The 21,695-nt window shown below is 38.3% G+C and overlaps 2 protein-coding genes across 2 annotated transcripts in view; one reads left to right on the plus strand and one right to left on the minus strand.

The window, feature by feature from the left end:
* Positions 1-2,498, plus strand: part of LOC102381124 (lymphocyte antigen 75) — a gene marked incomplete at its 5' end in the record, with an annotated part of 121,167 nt that extends 118,669 nt beyond the window's left edge. The window contains one exon of the mRNA XM_025199967.1: positions 1,948-2,498. Coding sequence (XP_025055752.1) covers positions 1,948-2,150 — 203 coding nt within the window. The remainder of the gene's footprint in view (positions 1-1,947) is intronic.
* A 5,059-nt stretch (positions 2,499-7,557) lies between these two features.
* The window catches only part of MARCH7 (membrane associated ring-CH-type finger 7), a 37,673-nt gene continuing 23,535 nt past the window's right edge, over positions 7,558-21,695 (minus strand). The window contains 8 exon segments of the mRNA XM_025199926.1: positions 7,558-8,460; positions 8,462-8,483; positions 10,747-10,795; positions 12,183-12,296; positions 13,902-14,011; positions 15,293-15,462; positions 15,700-16,813; positions 19,309-19,476. Coding sequence (XP_025055711.1) covers positions 8,430-8,460; positions 8,462-8,483; positions 10,747-10,795; positions 12,183-12,296; positions 13,902-14,011; positions 15,293-15,462; positions 15,700-16,813; positions 19,309-19,476 — 1,778 coding nt within the window. The 3' untranslated portion in view covers positions 7,558-8,429.

Below are 21,695 nucleotides of genomic sequence, written 5' to 3' on the forward strand. Positions count from 1 at the left end.
CCTACCCTCCTGGGTGTTGGCTATCTCACCTGTGTTGATAGGCCAGCACAGCCATTCACAATTCACAGCTGTAGATACTAAAGAGCCATCTGTCTTGGGCAGCGGTTCCCAATCTGTGGTACAGGTACCACTAGTGGTATGCAGACAACCTGTCAGTGGTATGCGTTATCAGATTTGTTGTAACTACTTTATATGACAAAAAATTACTGGTGATACATAAGGTTGTATCATTTTAAATTGGTGGTGTACAGTCTGTGAGAGTTTTGGAACCACTGGTCTAGGGGCCAGCCTTGGCACTTAACCCCTCCTTTTCTGCAGACTAAGTAGGTGACCTGAAAATATAACAAAAATGTGACACAGTTAACAGAAGTATCAGAAAAAAACTAGTAGTCACATTGGTATTTCTGGGAGGAATGGACTTTTTATGTATGAATTTAGCCAGCAACTTAAATATACCTGGTATAATTATTTTCATGTGTCCTCTGTGGGGACTTTAATCAAAGCCAAATCCTCCTCGTGCATATTTGTGAAACTGAAGCAACTTCCATTGTTTTGAATGGATTTATTCTGTATTTACACGGATCTGAAACCTTAATACAACCTATTAGATCTGTGTGATCATGATTTAGCCATATCTCCAAAAACCCCAAGTGAATTGGTCTCATTGGAGATAGGACAAATAACTCCCTTGAGGGAAGGCCCTACTCACTTCTCTTGGGGGCCACCTAAACTCTGGTATAGGCTTGGAAGGGGATAAAAGGGAAAGAATTAGACTAAAGTTTGCAACAACTCATTCCGTTTCCATATAGCATGGCGTGTAGGGGGTGTCAAAGATATGGGCTGGATGGTAGCTCTGTCATCAGGCCCACAGTGCTGCCTGTGTTTCTTGGACTGAATTCCGCATGCTACATACAGCACATGCCGGCCCACATCCCATTGTATGGGATGTGTGGAGACAGCCTGGTGCATGTTATGTGCGCAAATCAGTCCCGTGCCCACAGGGCCAAATGAGTTTGATACCCCTGCCCTACAGTATTCATGAGACAAGTTACAGTCCAGTGCTCTAACTACTGCATTTTCCATTTACCAAGAAAGGCACAAGATCTGGTGCTTTAATTTAATTTTATTTTTTTACATCTTGCATAAAAAGTAGATTTCTTGGTAGTGAGCACCAACATTATGGGTTGAGTTCACTGATAAATTTATAAATACAGGTTTCCCAAGAAATTTCTTTCCCAAAGAGAGGCCACCAAAAAACCATAAAACAAATAGCCAGTCTTCCACCATGTTAGTTTATCTCTGGGATAATGAAAACATGGCTGGAAAATACTTCTGCCACAGGGAATGTTCACTATTTTAGGAAAAGGTTTGATTTTTTCCCAGCATAGATTATGCCTTTTGATTTCAAAATACTGACTTGTTTAAAGAACTTCAGAAAATTGTATTGAGAATTTGTATGTAAAAGGAAGTTTCATTATTAGGATTTTGTGAAGCAATTAAATGGTAAAATTCAAGGCAAAGATCAGGCTTATAAGTCACCTACGTACCCACGCGACCTATCTTCCACCCCCCTTCTTTCTCTTTCTTCTCCTTTTTCCTTTTTTCTTCTTTTCTCTGGTCTCCCTCCCTGTTTCTTTCCCATTTCTTTTCTCTCTTCTCCCCCTCCCCACCGGATGCGGTCATCTTTGCCCGCAGAGGACGAACAACAAATGATAATAAAAACTACAACTAAAGCAAAAAGTTAATGAGAGATAAGGAAAAGGACAACAGTTTAGGAAATTTTCAAAATAATCCCAGTCCTTTCTATGCCATTGAACATGTGGTATAGGTATGCAGTTCATTTATTACCTGCACTGTAATAAATTTGCCAATTACATAATTCATTTATCTGTTAGTATAAAAATCTTGTATATGAACAACCACTTAAATTATCTTTTTTTGTTTCAGGTAAAAGTGCCTTAACAACCACTGTGGTTGTAATTTTTACTATAGTCATGATAGTTTCTACAGCTGCAGTTTGGTACCTATGCAAAAGAGGTATTTCTTCTGCTTCTGGACCTTCATGTACAGCACGCCATTCAACAGCTCAAGTACCATACAGTGATGAAACTGTTCTTGTAGATGCAGAAGAAAATGAATATTCTGCTTAAATTTAAAATCACTGTAAAATTTCATATTTAAATACCAAAAAGTGACAACCTGTCATCTGTTTCAGATTTGTTTCAGACGTACAACTACTTAAATATGTGCATAACTTTGCTCATGTCGGTAATGTGCTGGCTGTTGTTAGGAAATGGATAGAAAAGATGATTTAAGACGAACATCAGAGTATCTCATATGGGGCTGTCAAGCATTCATATTCATAAAGTATACTGACTGTATATTGCAGTATTTCACTGTCTGATTTAGTGATGTGACATTCTGAAAGGAGTAAGCATTTAATTATATCACAGATGTTAAAACTTCAAATTCTGCAGTTTTCTATAAAGAAGGTTTTTTTTAAAAACAAAATTATCTTTGTTCATGATCTCCTTTTTCATTCCTGTGAATATTTTAGTAAAACACATTTGGAAAAAATGGTTAATTTGGAATTAATGTTGCTGAAAACTTTGAGTGTATTTGCACTGGTCCTAATTCAAAGAGTTACTGATTACATAGAAACAAGTTATATTAACTTGTGTCCAGCTCAAATACAGTCTGAATTTGAAACTATTTAGCCTTACAGGGCTTGTTAAAGATGAGCTATAATTCAAATATTGTAGTAAATAATTTTAAGCAACATACATTTTAGTTGTTTGATGGTAACTTATAAAAAGAATTTGGAAAAAAAATCACATTTTTATTTGATTGCAGTTAGAATTCTGAGTCCAGCTTTTCAAAAAGGTCTCTTATTTAGACTCTAACTACATGATTGAAGTGTAATTCATGGTCCCGACCCTCAAATTTGATATTTGTAGTCAGATCCTTAAATCCATATTAAGTTGGACAGCAAAGAGGGTCTATTTGTGTTGATCATGTTTCAGTGCTGTTGGCTGCTGGATAGCCATCTGCATGCCTTGTGCTTATCTTCAGCGACTACAGAATTAGTAACTAGTTTGCACTGTATAGAAACCAATGAAAATATGCCAGTCTCTACCCACTTCAGTGTGTGGTTATCCTTTTCTACACAGGGTTGTTCATGGGACTCTTAGAGATAGAATTAACTATTTGTTAGAGTTCTGCTGGCTAACTTCCACCCATTTTAACGTATATAAACAGATCGCTGCAATATGTGCGTCTCAGGGCACTAAGGTGTGCCTGTTCCTTTAAGGGCAAAAGCAGTTTAGCAAAGGAGTGGGGGACAGGCTACACAGAGCCCCACAGCTGCAGGTTCCCTGAGTAACAGGTTAACAAGGTAATTAGCTGGCACCTGCAGGCAATCAAGGAGTCAGAGCCCAGGGAACATAAGCTCAGGGCTGAGGCTGGCAGGTTCATTTTTTTCCTGGCCACATCCAGGGGAAGTTGCTCCTGCACAAGAGAGTTACCTGAGACATTGTACTGCCTGCTTTGCCATCTCCAAGCATAGTAGGACTCTAGGAGCTAACAGGGTACCTAGGGCTAATCCTAAGGGTTGAAGTTTGCCCCCTTAAATGGGCAGAGCACTACCTTTATGGTTGTGGTTATGCTATAGCCCAGGGGCTTATGTTTGTATTATTATTTGTACTGGTGGTTTTGGGATGAGGCTATAAGGGGAGGAGGAGGCCTTGTTAGTGCCCAGAGAAGGGCACCTGATTGTGAAGCCCAGCGCCTGGGGGGAACAGCAGACAAGGGCCAGGGTTCTGGTGACATGAGGAGATTGATGAGAGCTAGTGCCTCAAAGCTGGGCCTGACATAGTGGATCTAGGCAAAAAGCCTAGCTGTATAAGGGGCAGAAGCTGAGTAGGCAGAGGCCTCGACAGAGGGTATAACAACTGTGTAACACCCACAAGGCATGGGGTGTGGTAAAAGAGAGGTTGGATCCATGCAATTGGCCCATAAGGCCTGAGGTGCCCCGTGCAGCACAGTACTAAAGACAGGCCCAGCAAAAAGACTTGAAGACCAATGAGCTTAAGTAGGGTTCAGCAGACCAAGACCAAGCAAAGGCCCATGGGCAGCCTCCTGGCTTATTTTACCAACAAGATGGTAGGTGAAGCAAGAAGGTGCCCTTAGGGTGGAACTAGCACAGTCATGGATCCACCAGGGATACCATGGCCACCCCTGGGGATGCTGCTCCGTGGCACTGTGGTTATTGTATTGTATTGCCACCATTTTCTGTGTGCGCTTTAGTCATTGCACTTGACACAAACTGCAATGGTTTCTGCAAAGGTATAAAGTCCTGTACAGAATTAAAAAAAAAAAAAAAGAGTGGAGCAACAGACTGCATTTATGTAGGGCCAGGTATGGTGATATTTAAAACATTTCATCTAACATTTTAAATTGGTTTTAAAAAGACCAGTGTGTTTTGAGAGAGAGACTGACATGTGAGGTTCAGCAAATAACATGAACCCCAGGAGCATAATGAGAATAGAAAGGGAATCCGAGTGGAAAAAGTGAGGCAACAACATGATGGAAGGCATGGAACAGCATTCCAGGGTAATGGCACAGGAAGGGTTGTAGGAATGAGTCAGTAATGTTTGTGCAGTCTAGATTTTGTACCTTGATTTTTTTTGAAACCTTAAATCAGGACTTCTGAAGAGAGGACCACATCTTTGTGAAGCAAAGGAGCTGGTGCTAGAAGACCATTGGAGCAGGTAGATTTGCCGCACACCAAACAAAGGTCAGTAAAGAAGAGCATGTTTCTATGGCCATACTCTAGGCGTTCTTTAGACTACCACTGATTTAAATATCATTGGCTTTTAACAGATACTGGAAACCTGTTGAAATCCCTGTGCCTAGATAAAAGTTTTCTGAAGATGGTGGCAGTAGTAGGAAGTTCAGTAAGTGGCTGTGGATTGGTTATCTCCAAGTCTTTTGCCATTCCTGGTCTTCCATGGGCTCTCCTTCTCGCCATTAACTTCCTTAAGTGATTTAATCTAATCTCAACTCTCACAGCTGTCTCCTCAAAAAAAAAAAAAAAAAATCAAGCTACAAAATCTAGACTGCACAAACATTACTGACTCATTCCTACAACCCTTCCTGTGCCATTACCCTGATTACCCTGGAATGCTGTTCCATGCCTTCCATCATGTTGTTCATGAAGTGGCTGTGACAGAGTCAACTCTTGTTGAATGACTGCAAACATAAAGGGTATGTTGTTTTATGGGAAGCATATCATGACCATACAGCAAGACATAGCAAACCTCAGTAGAGGCAGACTACACTTAATCTGCTCAAGATGAGTGAAATATAGAATCAGTGGAAATGAAAGCTAGATGTTTATTTTTGTTAAAACTGGATAAAACACTGGTAAAGAAACATTTAAATCTACTGTCAACTTAAATTAGTTTGGGCTATAATCATTTTAAGTGTTTCCTTTGGATAATGGCAGGTTAACAGAATAGCATGCGATGATGTCAGGCAATGGTAGTTGCATATATTGATTAATGAGGTTTAAAATAATCAGTAGAAGAGATGCTTAGAGCAGCAGCATGTGGTAGGAAAGCAATGAAATAGTGCCAAGTCCTAAAAGGCCTTTGAGTATTCATTATAGTAAGACCTACAACACTCATAGTTTAGTGGTGTTCATTGTAAATATGAATTGGAGGGTATTTAAGAAGAGAGCCATGAAAATGGTAAAATTGTTGACACTTTCTTGGGTATCATTTTGGAAGAGGATGAATTTAGGGTTAGTCAATGAAGCATACAAGTGTGTCAGGGAATAAATTGAGAAATCTAGGTTGATCAGATTATCAGAAATAATGATACCATTATTTGGTAATAATGGTACCAAATTATAGTCTCTCAGAAGAAGCCATGTCACTCATCTAAATGGTATCAAGAATTATCTTGGATTAGCAGCAGAATTCCCAAAATGATCCAACAGGTATTTTTCCATCTCTTGTTCCCAAAGTAGTAGACACTGGATGTACTTAAAAATTGAATTTGAAGGAAAAATTTCCACTTGTAATATTATCTCAGGAAGACTTATAGCATATACACTCTGGACATGGCATTCACCCCATTCTATCTGGTGTACACGCTTTCATTATGGAAATAAGATTATCTACCACTAATAGAAAGACAGGTTTGTGGACAATAAATGTGCCATTTTTTCCAGTACTGGATTAGATTTTAATCAAATAAAAAATAATTTTAATTTAGCTTTGTAGTCTACAACCCCAGGGTCACTAATGTCTTAATTCCAAGCTACTATCATTAGCTACAAGGTAAGAGAAGTAGAAATAGGAAAGAAGTTGGCATGAAGAACAAAGTATGATGTTGCCCACAGCACATTACTTTGCTCTTTACTGTTCCCCCTGGGCCAGTGATTGAGTACCACTCACTTGCTTAATGCAACACAGCTACAGAAAAGGCTACCACATCTGTGTAACAATCAATATGTTTTTTGCACCTCTAGGTAGATAGTAGTAGTATTTTTATACACTTCTCAAATAAAGCTACATTTAATACACAGAATATTCAAACCAGATTTGGAAGGAAAGTTGGTGCACCCTTAGTAGAAAATGCATACAATAAAGGTTTTCTTGGTTGATATCGATAGCCAATGATTAACCAACCATACTGGCTGATGCCAAATCCAATAATGGATATTTAGTAATATTGCAAGGCATTTTAAACTACTGACATAAATAAACCTTATTTTTGTTTTGTATTTATAATGTGCATACACGCCTTCTGCCTGCTCCCGTCCTGAATGAGGAAGGTGGTGACCATCTTATTCTCATGCATATCGCCCCCTTGCCCACAGCTCCTACCCACAGCCCCACTCCCTACGCAGTCTATGCTGCCGTCCTGGGCAGGCAGGGCAGACCCTCGCATGGACAGTAGCACCAGGTGCATTTAGAGCCCCCGAGCACACCACTGTCTCAGCACGGACACCACCGTCTCAGCACTGGCGAACCCCACACAGCCAAAGTCCCAAAGCCACTTTTGCAAAGGTACCTGTCAGAGCAGAATGTCCCTCATATGGCTGTGTCTCCCCCTGCCTGCACACAGCCCAATGTCTCCACAGCAGCCCTGGGTGCTCATGCCCTTTCTGCACCCATGGTGTTGCATGGCAGTGGCAGCAGCAAGAGCCAGTAACCGTCCCTTTGTTGCAGAGTACAGTGCCCTGTGACTGAATCCCAGGTCCCCCTCCCCCTCCCACTGCTTGCTGGGACCTGTAGTCTGCCATAGGTTTGGGCCAGCAACAGAACTACGCTCACCAGGGTGCTCCAGGTACGTGGCCTTAATTATCAGCTACAATGACCAAAAAAGCTGATAGCCAATAACATCATTTCTCTTTTTACTGGTGCTGATCTGATAACCCAACCGATTTATTGGTGCACTCCTACTTTCTACCATTTTAAATTAGCAAGACAGCTGCACCATATATCTGCTCCAAAATATCTGTGTTAAAAAAGGAAAATGACAGAGCAGTAGTGTGCATCTCATCATTATCTTTATTTATAAAGAAGTGACAACACTAGAAAACACATAGATAACCAGTGCTTTAACAGTGAATGTGGGATCTAAAAAATATTTGTTAAACTAAACAGCTTAGTTAAGATTTTAAATGTTATCAAGTTGCATTTCTGCCAGGAATGCTGAAATGCATGGTTACCGCTGCAATATTCCTTACTGGAATATCCACATAATATCAAATATAATCTCCAATTTCCAAATCAGTACATAAAAAAGCCATCATCAACACTAAATATTAGAGGCCCCTTGCAAGTCTTATTGCTGTTTGAATTAAACACTCTTCAAATAAAATTTGGAAACCAAACATCGTAGCTTTACAGTAGCCATTCATCCCCTCATTCATCCTATGTTAACACTGGAAGCAACTGAGAGAGACTAACACAGGCATTTCTTAAAAGGAAAATGTATGCTATTTAAGTACATGGCTCCCCACCCTCCACCCCAAAACCCACAATTACCACTTAGTGCCAGCAGAGAAGCAAAACTTGATAGACAAAATCAGAAATCTGACTACAGGAAGAAAGTAACAAAGCAAGATCTGAGTTCCTCAAACATTCAAAATCTGGTATCTTTCCAGACAAAGCATAGCATCCCTCAGTGTCATCTTAAAGAGGAAACAGCTTTGTGTATCTAACTTGCACATGCTGAATAGTTTTTGTATTCATTGTGTTCCAGTGTGCAGCAGATTTTGAATTCAACAATGCTTTTAAAACTATAGTAATATTCAATGTGTTTTTTACTAAAGAAAGCAAAAAATAAATGCACATTGATGGTACTTTCTTGCCAATTCACCATCTTTCCAGCAATTCCATTTGTTTCTTTCAACTTTAAGAAGTGTCAAAAGTTCGACCAGCATCAGTCTTCAGAATCATCCTCAGAAGCTGTTGGAATAATACAATACAATCAAAAGCCTTTATTAAAGGTCTGTAAAATGTAGCATCTAAGCAGTTTTTAGTTTAAACCCAAAGAAAAGAAAATCATATATTGTAAAATGCATTTTCTTATCTATTTCCCCCAATCTGAAATACAGGCTTGTAGAAACAAATTCAGCACAGACATCCGGTGTAGCTCCCCCTGGTTTAAAAGAATCAAAAAGAAACTGCACTGTTTTATGCCTCAGATTAAATTGTTCATTGCTCTTTCTGACTTAACAGCAGGCTACAAGGGACAGTACAGAAGTACACGTTAGAGACCCAAGAGGGAGAGAAAAATTTACTGTATAACTAACCCTCAAGTATTTCTGAAGTATTTGAAAAATACCAGTATCCTAATATTGAAATGATGCTTTAGAAAACTGGTAATTTAATGAAGCCCAATCACAGCCTTGCTTTCTCACTGACTAGATGTAATCAATTCCCCATTTTTTTCTCCACTATTAAGTAAATTCTGTAAAAAAACCACAGTAAAATTTAGGTAGGATTTCCTTGATGGAAAAAGTGGAAGAATATATAGATGTCAGTTATGAAAAACACAGAAAGATGCATTGCCTAACATTTAAACAGAGAGTGGTCTAGGATGCCTGTGATCAGGAATCACTTGAACCACCTGGGATAAACTAATTTGTAGTCACATAACTACAAATGTCTGTTATTGTTTATTGGCTAATATGCTTCCATGGGGCATACTTCAGATTTATTTTCAGAAATCCTCACTGGAAGGTAGCTTAGGAACCTGTGCATACAAGATTTGGAATTCTGCACTCTTTTGGGTAATTTATGTACATTCAAGAAGCTTGTTCAGCATTAGCTATAAGAAAGTTAGAGAAGGAAGCCTGGGTTAATTCTTGCCTTCAAAAACTGCATTTTCTTATTTTTCTTTTTGAAAAGGGGGTATTAATTGGGTTTTCCTTCATCGTAATTTCAGTGTTCCCAACTCAATGTGTATGTCAAATGATAATCAGCTTTCAGATTAACTAGCTCTAAATTAAACTCAACCTCATAAACAAGATTCATTCTAAAATTCACTTGTATGTATTTTTAGGATTCTTGTTCCCTGTTAAAGTACATTTCTTTAAAAAGCCCAACATCCTGCAGTTACCGATATTACAGAAAAGCATTAGCTAGTTAAGAACTAAAAAAAATGAACATGTACATTTGTAAATTAATTCTCACTGAACAAAATTAAAATGTGTTCATTGTACACAAAAGAAATACATCTCTGTTCTACTCTGAGTATAGCTTGAACTGAAACAATCCTATTTATGTACTATAACCTAGATTTTGTTTTTTTTATATAAAGCCATGCACTTAAATAGTGAGGCTGATACATTAATTTGCAGAAAATTATTTTCTTTCTCCCCCATCATGGCTAAACACAACATTTAGATATACAGAAACAAACAAATGACCAGTTACTGGGTGCATCTACATGTGCAATTAATGCAGCATGATAAACTCCAGTGCAAAATGCTTGTGGGTGAAGCATCTGCACATTTGCCCAGGACCACAGAACTTGAGCTGGCGTGGAGTAACACAAGGCTGGTAGAGGATCCAGGACGTCAGCTCTGGGCGGCAGAGTTGGGCAGTGGAGGCACACAGGTACTAAGGTGCAGGGCTAGGTGGCAGGCAGCCCCATCACTTTAGCACCCTCGTACCCCAGTCAGCCCTGGTCACTGTCTATACGTGTTTCAGCAGAGTAAATTTACTCTGCTTTAAGACAGTACTGTCCCTGACAGTACAAGCCTGTGGTGGAGTTAATTAATTTACTGCATCTTAATACCAGTACATGTAGACTGACGCTTTACTGCAGAGCTACTTAGTCAACTCCGCAGTAAAGCACATGTATAGATGCACCCATTGAGATCAACAGGTCTTTATTTAGTAAAGAAACCTGGTAATATTGTTATGCTAAGACTTCAGTTACAGAAGTCAGCTCCATAGTTATAAAAATAACTGTTCCCCGTAAGACTGTATACCACCTTTGGAAAAGCAACATTAGCCTTTAATCTAGATGCCAATTTACCTCCCCCCACTTCCTGCTCCCTTTACAAAATTATTCCAATAGAATTCGATCAAAAAAACCCAGTGCTATGAATTCATAAAAATCAGGTCTCAGCATTGAAGTTTGGTACTATACATTCAGCAAAAAGGATTATGCTGATGTAACCTTAGTGAAATTGAACAAATAGGAGAAAAAGCAACCTACTTTCAATATCTTCCATATGTGCCTGAAGAGTTCTTGCAAGGTTAATAAACTGGAAACAAGGCAGAAAAAGCAGATTAAACATTGCAAATTTGCATCATAATTTAAAGATGTAATCTTCATGCTCTATACTCTGTAAAACATGTCTAGTTCAAGAGTCAAACAGACATCAGTAGTAACGGGAATAGCAAAAGCTAAACAAACATGTTTGCTTCCTAAAGTTGCTAACAATGCAAAATGTAACTTGATAAAAGCTGATTTAATTAGCGATGACTCCATGGTTTGAACCAGTTCCACATACTTTCATGCGAATATGGTGGTATTTTATGGGTAAGTAGAGCCCAGTTCACTGAAGACAGGGTAGATAAAGGAATTATCTAGCCTACAGTAAATATAAGGTTGAACTATTCAGTAAAAATAACCTGCCAATGCTAGCCTTAATACTCAATATTTAAGAAAAAGGTTATTAAGGGATTACTTCTCAGAAGTGGGCACACATTTCCTAGGCAGCTTTGAAAAAAATCTCAGCCTAAGCTTTTAGTAATAAATTTACATTGCTATTACAGAACAACTACCATCAAAACCACATTCAACAAGCCAGAAATTGAAAACTGTTGTGGCAACACTGTCCATATAACACATAGCACTAAGTGTAGATGGCTCTGCACAGTAGCACATTATGGACAAATAAATTTCCTGTCCCAAAGGTTTGTGTGTAGAAGTACAACCTAGTCCAAAATAAAAATCAATATTGTCATGTGTTTTCAGAATTTGAATGTTTCCTGAAACAAGGGCACATATCTGAAAAGACGAAGAAATTAGCTGTTCATTGGCTCATTTGGTTTTTCTATTATCCAATACCAAACTACTTCAAACAAGATACTAGTTTGCTGCATGAAACATATTCTAATTGGAAAAATAACTACGGATGACACTGGCTTACTAGTAAACTCTTGCTTGACCACAGTATGACCAATAAAAGTTTCCTCTAATTAATTCTTGAACTGCACTCTATAAAATGTTTAGAGGTTCAGGTATAGCACTCTAATCAAGGGTATCATCACTCTGGTATAATGTAGTAATTCAATACAGGTCACACAAGATTCAGATATTCTGAAATGTAAACCTACCATCAGATGTTGTTTAGAAAATTTCTGGATTACCTATAATTACATCATACCATTGTTTCCATATTTGTATTACAGTAGCACTGCTACAATCAGATTGTGGCACCATTTTGCTAGATGCTCTTGGACCAAATTTTAGATTAAAATCTTAAGAGATACACACACACAAATAATGTTATTTATTCTTTTGCCTATATATATAAAAAGAGCTTCAAATGTAAGTTTATCACCACAGCAAGGATGTCTTAGGTAACACTGTAGGAACAGCAATATGACACCATCAGTTATTCCCACAAAACAAGACAGACTTACCCTAACACGTGTACTGGCCTCACTTGCAGTTCCCAGCATATCAGAAAAGCGTTGTTCACACAAATGTAAAAGCACTACAAGGTAGAGACCAGAACTGATAAATTCATAGTCTGCCTAGAAAAAAATTCCGAAATGTCAGTCCCATTTTTTGCATAAGCAACTTGAAAAGCATAACTAGTGTCAAGTCTTGCTGGTAGTGTGTCATGGAAGGATAATAGATGTAGAAGCTTGCAGAGATCTCAATGTGCTTGTGACAAAGCATACCCGAAAAATTGTAATTAAAAGCTATATTTTGGCCTGACGTCCAGACTTTTATTCATGAAAATAGACTTTACTCACACAACTATTTCCACTGAAGTCAAAGGATTTGAGGATCAGTCTTACATCTTAAAAGGCCTCCTTCACAGATCCAAAAACTATTAGCTTAAGTTCAGAGCTGAAGAGCAGAAAGTAAAAGCCCTCCGGACTCCCTACTGCCAAGCCATTAAAAGATAACAGGAGAAACATGCAATTACATTAACAGAGAGGGGAAACTATATTACTTATTTCCCAATATTTCTGGTAGTTACTGGTAGAGAAAAGAGTTTCAAAGTAATAAAAAAAAAAATCTAAAATATTACTTGCTAAGCAATTACTAGCTATTTAAAGAGTCAGTAGATAAGGACAGATCTACTATGCCTGCTGATGTTCAGTTACTCAGAGAAGTAATATCACTGAATTGAATGGTGATCTTACTCTCAACCACTCAGTCATAGGTTCATTTGACCCAAGCAATTTGGGGCTCATTGATAATCCTGTATGCTTTTATTCTGTTGATGAATAACAGTCTAGCTTGACATCTGATTCAGAGTATGAATTACTCAAATGTCAATCCTCCATTTCCTTGTCATCCAAAAATTGGGTATTTTACCTCCATATTTAAAATTACATTGAGGGTTCTAGTTTATTTTTTAATATTCATAAAATACTTATAACTGAAGTTTTGCTATAATCACAAAGTATCAAGTTAGAAAAAACAAGAAAGACCTCTGATCAAAGTTGTAATTTCCTAGCAGTTCCTCTAAACCATAACTATGCTACCTAGTAGTAGTAGAAACCATGCACTAAAGATTCTCATGATGCTTTAAAAAGAGGAAAAATCATACTCTGGCTAAAATGTGTGTTATCTTAAACTTGTGAATGACTATTTCAAGGCCTAATTTCCTTTCATCTAGATGGGAGAGAGCAGCACTGGGGTGAAATTTAATATCAGTTTAATCTCTACTAGTCGAATAAGAGATTATGGAGCTACATGCGTTTATATGACATGCATAAAATATGGCCATTTAAGTCTGCATACCTGGGCTTAAAAAAAAAAAAAAAAACACACCCAAAAGCTAGATCACCACTTCCAGCCTGTCAAAACCACTCCTAGGTTCATAATTTGTCCTCTGCAGTTTCACCAACGGTACTGACAGACCAACAAAACTGAAAAAGATTACATATACTACACACCTACTGAGGACTACATCAGAAGAAACTACAGCCAAGGTCTATTCCTTCTGTTACAATAAAGGAGACAATTTCTGCATGTGAGCTTTATTTATATTAAACCCATGATATTTTAAAGAGATCCGATTTTCTTTTCTTTTCAAAAAATCACAAACAAACAAACAAACAAACAAAGCTGTCCTCCCAGCACCAACCTGACACTTACCAAATTAGGCAAAATATACTAACTTGTTCATTTGCATGTGCCCTATAGAGCTCATGAATATCAAAATCCTCAAGATTAAGATGCAACTTCTCTTTACACAGCTCACAGGTAGTTACTGCTTCCAGTGAAGAACCTGACAAACAAAAATGACAGCCCCTATTATAACAGGATTTAGAATTAGACAGTTGCATGTAACTTGATGATATGGTCTGTGACCATTTCTTAATTTGCTTTTCTATACCAAATTTAGGAAAAAAGAGAAAGCAAATCTGATAGTAGTAGCATTGAAGTTCCTGTAGCAAACAGGTGCCAACAGTTAAATTCTAATGGAATACTTACTCTTCTAGCAAAGTTTACTTGTTTCATCTCATATTATAATGTAACTTTTCTTATAACTCAGCAAAAAACAGTCCTTAAAGTGTTACTCTGTCAACGCTATCCATATGCATGTAATATGGAGAAGTGTATTGAAACAGAACATCCCTCAGATTGCTAACTAAAGTTAAAATAGGTATCAATTCTACAGTAAATATCAAAATACAAGTTTTATATGGCAGTGTTTTTTCAAAGCAGCAAAAACTCTGGACAGCGATACCACATTGAAAACTGTGAACATTCCCTTTTTCAGAAAGGTTTCCTAAAATGTTCACTTGTGTGGTCTGCAACTGAAATACTAGCTTAAAATTCGGAGTATGCTGAATGCCAGTATACCACAAGATGAGGGCATCATGGGCATTTGTACACACTTGCACCACAGCTCCAGGCACTTTTAAAAGTGCCTGGCGCTGCAGCATATCCATTTGTATAAATGGTGAAATGCATGTCAGCACTGAAAAATGGTGGCGGAGTGCTTTTGAACTAACACAAAGGTGTTTTAGTTCAAAAGCACACTACTGCCATTTTCTCAGCACTGATTAGTCAAGTCTGCTCCAATGCGCAGGATTTCTGGCACGTCGAAGCAGACAAATGTGTGTGTATAAATGCCCCATGTTTTAGCAAGCTTACAATATAAAAAAGTTATTGTTCCACAGTTCTGCTTATTCTGTCTCACTGTGCCTTGTTCGTGTCTTACAATAATCACAATTGTATACTACTTTAGCAAAATACCAAGATATGCGTAAGTAAATAAAAATATATTTAGAGCACTTTAACATTTTACCAGATAATCCTATCAACAATGAACTATATCAGAAAATCCCAGCATTTTGTGATATACTGAAACTTATTTGCACAAAGACAAACTTAAGAGTTGCCATGGAATCCCTTTAAGAATGGTCTTCAACTGCTTTGTCCATTTACATTAACAAGGATTTGCCTGAACTTTACTGCAACAGTAAGTACTGGAAAGTCACTGGAATCCCCGCCACATTTTCTATTTCATCTGAAAAAGCACTCATCCTAAAGTCTACCTTACCAGAGTTAATCTTGGACTGCAACCATTTTTTCATACACTCTTGGTGAACATACTGCAGACTTCCAGTGCATTTGCATGGTTCTATTAAGAGGTTTGTAGAAGATGCAGATGACATCTGGCAGATTCTACATAAGTCACCCTCTTCATCTTCAGAGTCCTCTAAAAGGAGGCTGAGTAAGAAGAAAGTGATTGTATCAGATTCATGTGACAGAGATATACCTAGTATTCTTCCAAGCTAACCCTTTCAATAAATTTCCACAAATATAAAAGTGACCCAAACAATTTAAGAAAATGGTGGTATCATAGCTGGCAGGGAACTCCACTGCACTTTTCAAACTTTAAAACAACCATTTTGTAAGATTCATCCAGGTAGGTTGTATGGCTTGGAAACAATACATCTGATTTACCTCTCTTTAATTTTCTGGAGTCTTTCAGGATCTCTTGAAGGGGGTATTTTGGATTTGTCATTTTCTTGCCCATCAGACAAATTCCAGCCTGAGGGAATAATATCTACAGTTATCATAAGATTGTCAGACAGACTGCTCCCTAGGGCTGGGGGCATTGCAAAGCGGAAGAGAGAGCCAGGTAGAATTCCAGACATTCCCGAACTACTTCTACCATGGGCTGAATCTGGTGTGGAGGCAGTAGCTGTAGGGCTGCCAGATACTGCAGGTGTTGGTGGTCTATTAGAAGCACCTCCAGAAGAACTGCTGTGTGCTTCAAGATGAGTTTCTTCACCTAACTCTCTTCTCCTGAAAAGGTGTAATGACCTGGCAGGTATGTCAGAGGTAGAGGTTCTTGCAGATTCATCTCTTCCTTCTCTCCTCCTTCTAGAGAACAGTGGTGTACATCTGTTCCTTAAAGATGATGATAACCAAGACCCTGTATTTCTGTTTTCAGACTCTTGTCTGTAACTTTCAGCATCTGAATCAGAGCTATGGTTTTGTGAAACCCCTGATAAACCCCATCTTCGTCTAAGAAAGCTAAATCCCTGAGAAGCTTCAGATGTCTGACTGTCTGGAACCTCAGGAATTGCAGATGCATTAGTACTTGACGGGGTAGAAGCCTGAACTCTTGGGACAACACGTGAATCCTCAGAATCTAATGATCTTGCATTTAACGATTCTTGGCTAGACCTTCGTGAGAAAAATGTAGATGACATACTAGAAGCTAAACGAGACAATAGCTGTCTGGTTGTACGCCTGCCTTCAGGATCGGATGTAGGCTCACTCAGTGACCTCTGAGAAGCAGTAACCCTTTCAGAACTGCTTGTGGAAGGAGTTTCCTCTCTAATGGCAACAGGGGTAACTTCTGGCTGTATATTCCTTTGAGGAGACTCCATTTCCCTTGAAGAATAACTGGATCTTGAAGAGCTCCTGCTAGAGTCTCTGGAGAATACAGATGGCTGCTGTTCAGAAGGCAACTGGCGGTTCATGGATGTGTTCAGCCTCAAAGTGCTCAATGAATTATCTTTTGGTCTTGCTCCCTGTGCATATGAAGAAGCAGGTCTGTCTTGAAGATCTATTATGAAAGGATTGAAGAAAAATAAAATGGCAAAATGCACACAGACAATTCTAATATTATCAAACATAATGCAAGTCTAGGTTTATGTTGGACTTGTTTTTGATGCCTAACGTTGACAGATTATGGAACAGTATTCAGTTTAGGTTGTCTTAGTGAAAAGGATTATATTGTTAAATTCCAGATAAACTGAAACCATCTCATTAAAACTATCAAGTTATGATTCAGCATTCCCTTATGTACAAATCCAGTTAATCAACATTAACCACCTGTATGTCACATTAGCACAATGTTTAAATTTAGCAAAAGCAAGCTGCATTTAAAAAACTGTTTTAATACCTGTTCCTCATTTTCCAACCTGATTAGACAAATAATTTCAGTGAAAACTGTAACAGTCATCAACATATCCAAAATGCAACTTTACAAATAAAATATCAACATTCCTTCCCTCTCCTCCAATATAGAGACATTTGATAATTACTTTTCCAGGTACATTACTAACAAAACCCCCTCAAAAGACAGCAAATTGCTTTGTAAACTGGTTAATTGTAAGGCCACCTACAAACAGGAAATAAATTACACAAAAGCTGTAGTTACAAAAGCTACTTAAAAGTTGCATGTTACCAGTTACCTAAGGTTAGTAGCAATTCAGTTCGAGATCTTAAAATGAACTAGGGCTTTAATCTGAATGTTCTAATTAGATTAAATGAAAAGGGATGGTTTTTGTTTTTACTAAAGACCTAACATAACTCTACTACTGCAAAAAAGAAATCCGAGTATTCTAACTATAAAAATTAACTTAAGCTATTTGATGAATTGTTATCCAGCAGTTTATTACTATTAAAGTTGTGTGATGTTATAACTTATTTACACAATTCAATGTTTCAGCTCTCAATTTAGTTTAGAGAATCACATGAGCAATTATTTAGTATTACTGCTCTCACCTACTCAATCTCCCACCAAACATCAATTAGTTTAACAGTCATGTGATCCATTCAGCCAATTACATTGTTATTTGTGAATCTTCTAATCAGCTAACCTTTTAAATGTTACCCTGCTGATATGCTGGTTCCTTAGAAGCAGGTTCTGTAGCTTATCTTGAAGTGCTATGTTTAAAAATTCACAGAGCAACTCTGCAGACAATGCAATGGCTGCAACACGTTTCCCATTCTATGCCAGAGCCCAAGGAAACCAGCATCAGATGTTAGTCTCTCTTCCTTGGAGACAGCTTGGAAGACCACAAAGCTTCTTTAAAAAAAGTAGCAACAAGCTGAGCAATTGGGTAAGTAAGAAAGGTTTTCTTTTACTTCCTGTTTTAAAGTGATATTTAACTGCAGTTAACAAAAAAAAGCTGCCTTAGCTTCCCTAAATATTCTACAATTAGACACTATTGTACTGTTTGGGGAGTTTCTGAATTCCAGTCTCACATATAGGTTCCTCACTGAGAAAAAACTATGTAGGCAGAATCCCACTAAAAGTAAATAAGAGTCCATAACTGTACTATGGCCCTTCAAACTTGCATTGTTATCTCTGCACAAGTGCTGCTCTGACCTGAATAAACAGTGGTGTAACCCCAGCAGTCTGGCCACCCAGATCACAGTACAGAATTGAGGGCTAAGGGTTTCATTTCCTTTTATCTTTCCCTGCCTGTGAGAATAGGGATTCTTCAGCATTATGAATCTAAGCTGCATAAAAACCATCTATGAAGAGGTGAGGTTAAGGAAGTGAGTAGCTTTTCTTTGAACAGATGGGACAGTTTTAGAAGACCAGAACAGTTTAAACAGGAATTATAAAAGCCTGAACAGAAAGCCTGATACAAGGAGTATGTAGCTGTGCTAAAGCATTTGTCGACTAAGACTGAAGCTTTGATTTCTGAGTTTGTTACGTTTGTTGTTAAGCCAACTTCAGTTCAGCATGGTTAAGTATGCACACAACTGCCACAGTTACTTGTAGTTTCAGCTTCACCCTAGTTTTTCTCTATACATTGTAATCTTACAGTTGTGCATGCTGGAAATCTTGGCAACTAAAGGGGCTGTATGAGAGATCTGACCTAATTCCACTCAGGTCACAAGCAACTGAGACAGAAGACTACATGAGAACATCTTTTTAGCAGTCAAATGACCCAGTTCATTTTTTAAATCTCCATCCACTGTCAAACCTCAGTGAAAACCAGGCTCAGAAGCATAAGGAATAGAAAGGACATTTAAATGTTCAAATAAGGGAATTAGTATAGCTTAGTACAAATAGTCTGCCATTATGTCTACCATTAAATAGATACCAAAGCATTTACAAATCTAGATAAAGTTGCATTCAACTTAACTGCTGAAGAGTTAAATTCTACTTGGCTAAATGTTTAGTCAATTGAGTAAAAGAGCAAAGAGATTAGAAAGTATCATCTTTAAACAGATGGTAGATTTTACATGCGACATAAAACATGAAAGGAATAACTAAAAAAAATATATGCATTTGCATGCCTTCACCTGTATAATACCTACATGTTGAAGATGAAAAGTCACCATTCCTGTGACTGTAATCCACAAGACTATTAGTAGATGGGTCTGTTCTCCTTTCTAACTCTCCCCTCTCTCTCACTAGCTCAGTTCCCAGAGTACCAAGTACCACTGATGAAGATCTGGGAACTTGACTATACCGCCACGTGGAATCTGAAAGCAAAGAGAAAACGTAGACGAATAGGATTTTTATGGCCTTGGGTGCGTCTATATGTGCATTAATGCGCTGTTGCCACTGCACATTAAGTTTAGTCCCTCTAATATGAGGTACTACATAAATGTGCAGTAGCTGGCAGTAATGAGCTGCAGCAATGGCTCATGGTCTTCTTGTGATGCTTAATGCGCAGTAGACTACTTCTATTGTTGGTTTTTGCCATGACGCACTAATGCACAGTAGAATTAGTCTACTGTGCATTGTGTCTCAAGTAGATGCACCTGTTATCACTGAAACCAGTCCAAGCTTTACTCAAACAACTAGCTTGACTTAACATACTACAACAGAGGTGTAAAACATAGGCCCAGGAGCTAGATCTAGCCCCTGATGTCTGAGACTGACTCCACATGCAGCGTACCATCCTGGTGCATGGGCTGGACCTGGCTCCGCAGATGCTGCCTGAGCAGCGTAGGGTCTGGTCCACAACAGGCCATGTCAGAGTCAGACACAGGGCTGGTTCAGCAAGGCACCACATGCAGTGCACTTCCCATGCTGGCCCCCTGGGCTGTAGATCTAGCCTACGTGATGGGTCTAGCCCACACACCACCTTGAGCACAAGCCCCAGGCAAGGCCAAAGCACACTGCCTACAGCATAGAAGGCTGGCACAGGGAGTGTGCTGCATGCCTGATGGACCTTGTGCTGGCTCCAACACGGCCCAAACTAGCCTATAGGCCAGCCAAAGGCCCACGGGGCTGATTGAGTTCAACACCCTTGTATGACAATATAAGGGAAGTGACTCTCAGTAAGCGTTTCCATTCAAAAATGGCTTCTTAGATTATTATTATTATAGTTTGTTTTACAAGATGAGCTATTCCAAGCTTAATTCTCAACCCATGATCAATTTTTTTTAGAAAGTAGTCTGACGTGAATTGTTCTTACTAAGAATTTTTTTTAAAAGGTAACAGCTCTACCATCTAGGAACATAAAATGTACTTCATATGCGGTATGGACACTTAGGTTCCAAGCAAGCTCTACAGAAATCTAATGTAATTAGTTACACTGATATTTTAAAAATACAATTTTTTCAGCATGCATATTCCACATTACTGAAGAAAAACAGAGTAATCCAAGAAAGCAAGAACAAAGGAAAGATATCTTGGATAGCTAATGATATCTTGTTAAGGGAAGCTGTTTCAGCAAATACTATAAATATTCTGAAGCTATATTATGAAAGGTGAATTTTCTTTTGTGAGAGACAATGCATTGCTATATACTATCGCAACCCTAAGCCTTCTGAATTTATTCATTATACACTGCCAATTTGGGATTTTCGGAATGAAAATAATAGGCCATCCATCTGAAAGCAAGCCAGCATAGTAATAAAACATATGACTAGAGATGCAACTACTGACTGAAAATGAGATTTCTCTGTAGACTGATTGTAGGATCCAGCCTAAAGTTGCATCAGAATCTGTAATTCCTGGCTCTTTCCTCTAGTGACCTTTAGACCACAAAAAAGATGACTGATTCCAGAGGTTGAACTAACCATACAAGGTAAATTCAGTCTGGAATACAGCAGTCAAATCCATTAACTTTAGTTAAAGTGTCAATGATAGTCTCTAGCTTTTTTTTTTTTTTTTTTTTTTTTTAACAGACTTGTTTGATACTAGATTTTTCTTAAATAAGCCATAACCCCTCTCCCATCCCAATACCAACATTAACTCTGTCCTGTAACTCTACATCCTAGGGAAGCATAAGTACGTCAGACACCGATATCTTGTTGATTTGGTCTGGGTGCCTGGCTCCTGGGATCTTAAAATCTATATGACAGCTTTTACATTGGGTTGTTACCACCTTAAAATCACACCCATGAATTGCACAGTATTTAAGTAAGTTAGGAAGTATTCTGCATTTAGCAGAATTTTTCTAAAACTGTAAGGAACCAAATCAATGAACATGGCAAAAAGATGGGAAGACTGGGATGTCATATTTCACCTTAGCACTTACTTGAAGAGGAAGAGATCTGTTGGTACTATTAGTTTGTAGAGGCAGAGCAGTGATAGACAATTCCATGCATGTGCTATTGTGGTTCACGAGTAAGTTTTATTTTCTACCTAGTGGGGTGGAGTATGTGATTTGTGATCAGCATAGATTCATAGATGTTAGGGTCAGAAGGGACCTCAATAGATCATCGAGTCCAACCCCCTGCATAAGCAG

The sequence above is a fragment of the Alligator sinensis genome, unplaced genomic scaffold (genome assembly GCF_000455745.1).
Source record: "Alligator sinensis unplaced genomic scaffold, ASM45574v1 scaffold389_1, whole genome shotgun sequence".
Taxonomy (NCBI): domain Eukaryota; kingdom Metazoa; phylum Chordata; order Crocodylia; family Alligatoridae; genus Alligator; species Alligator sinensis.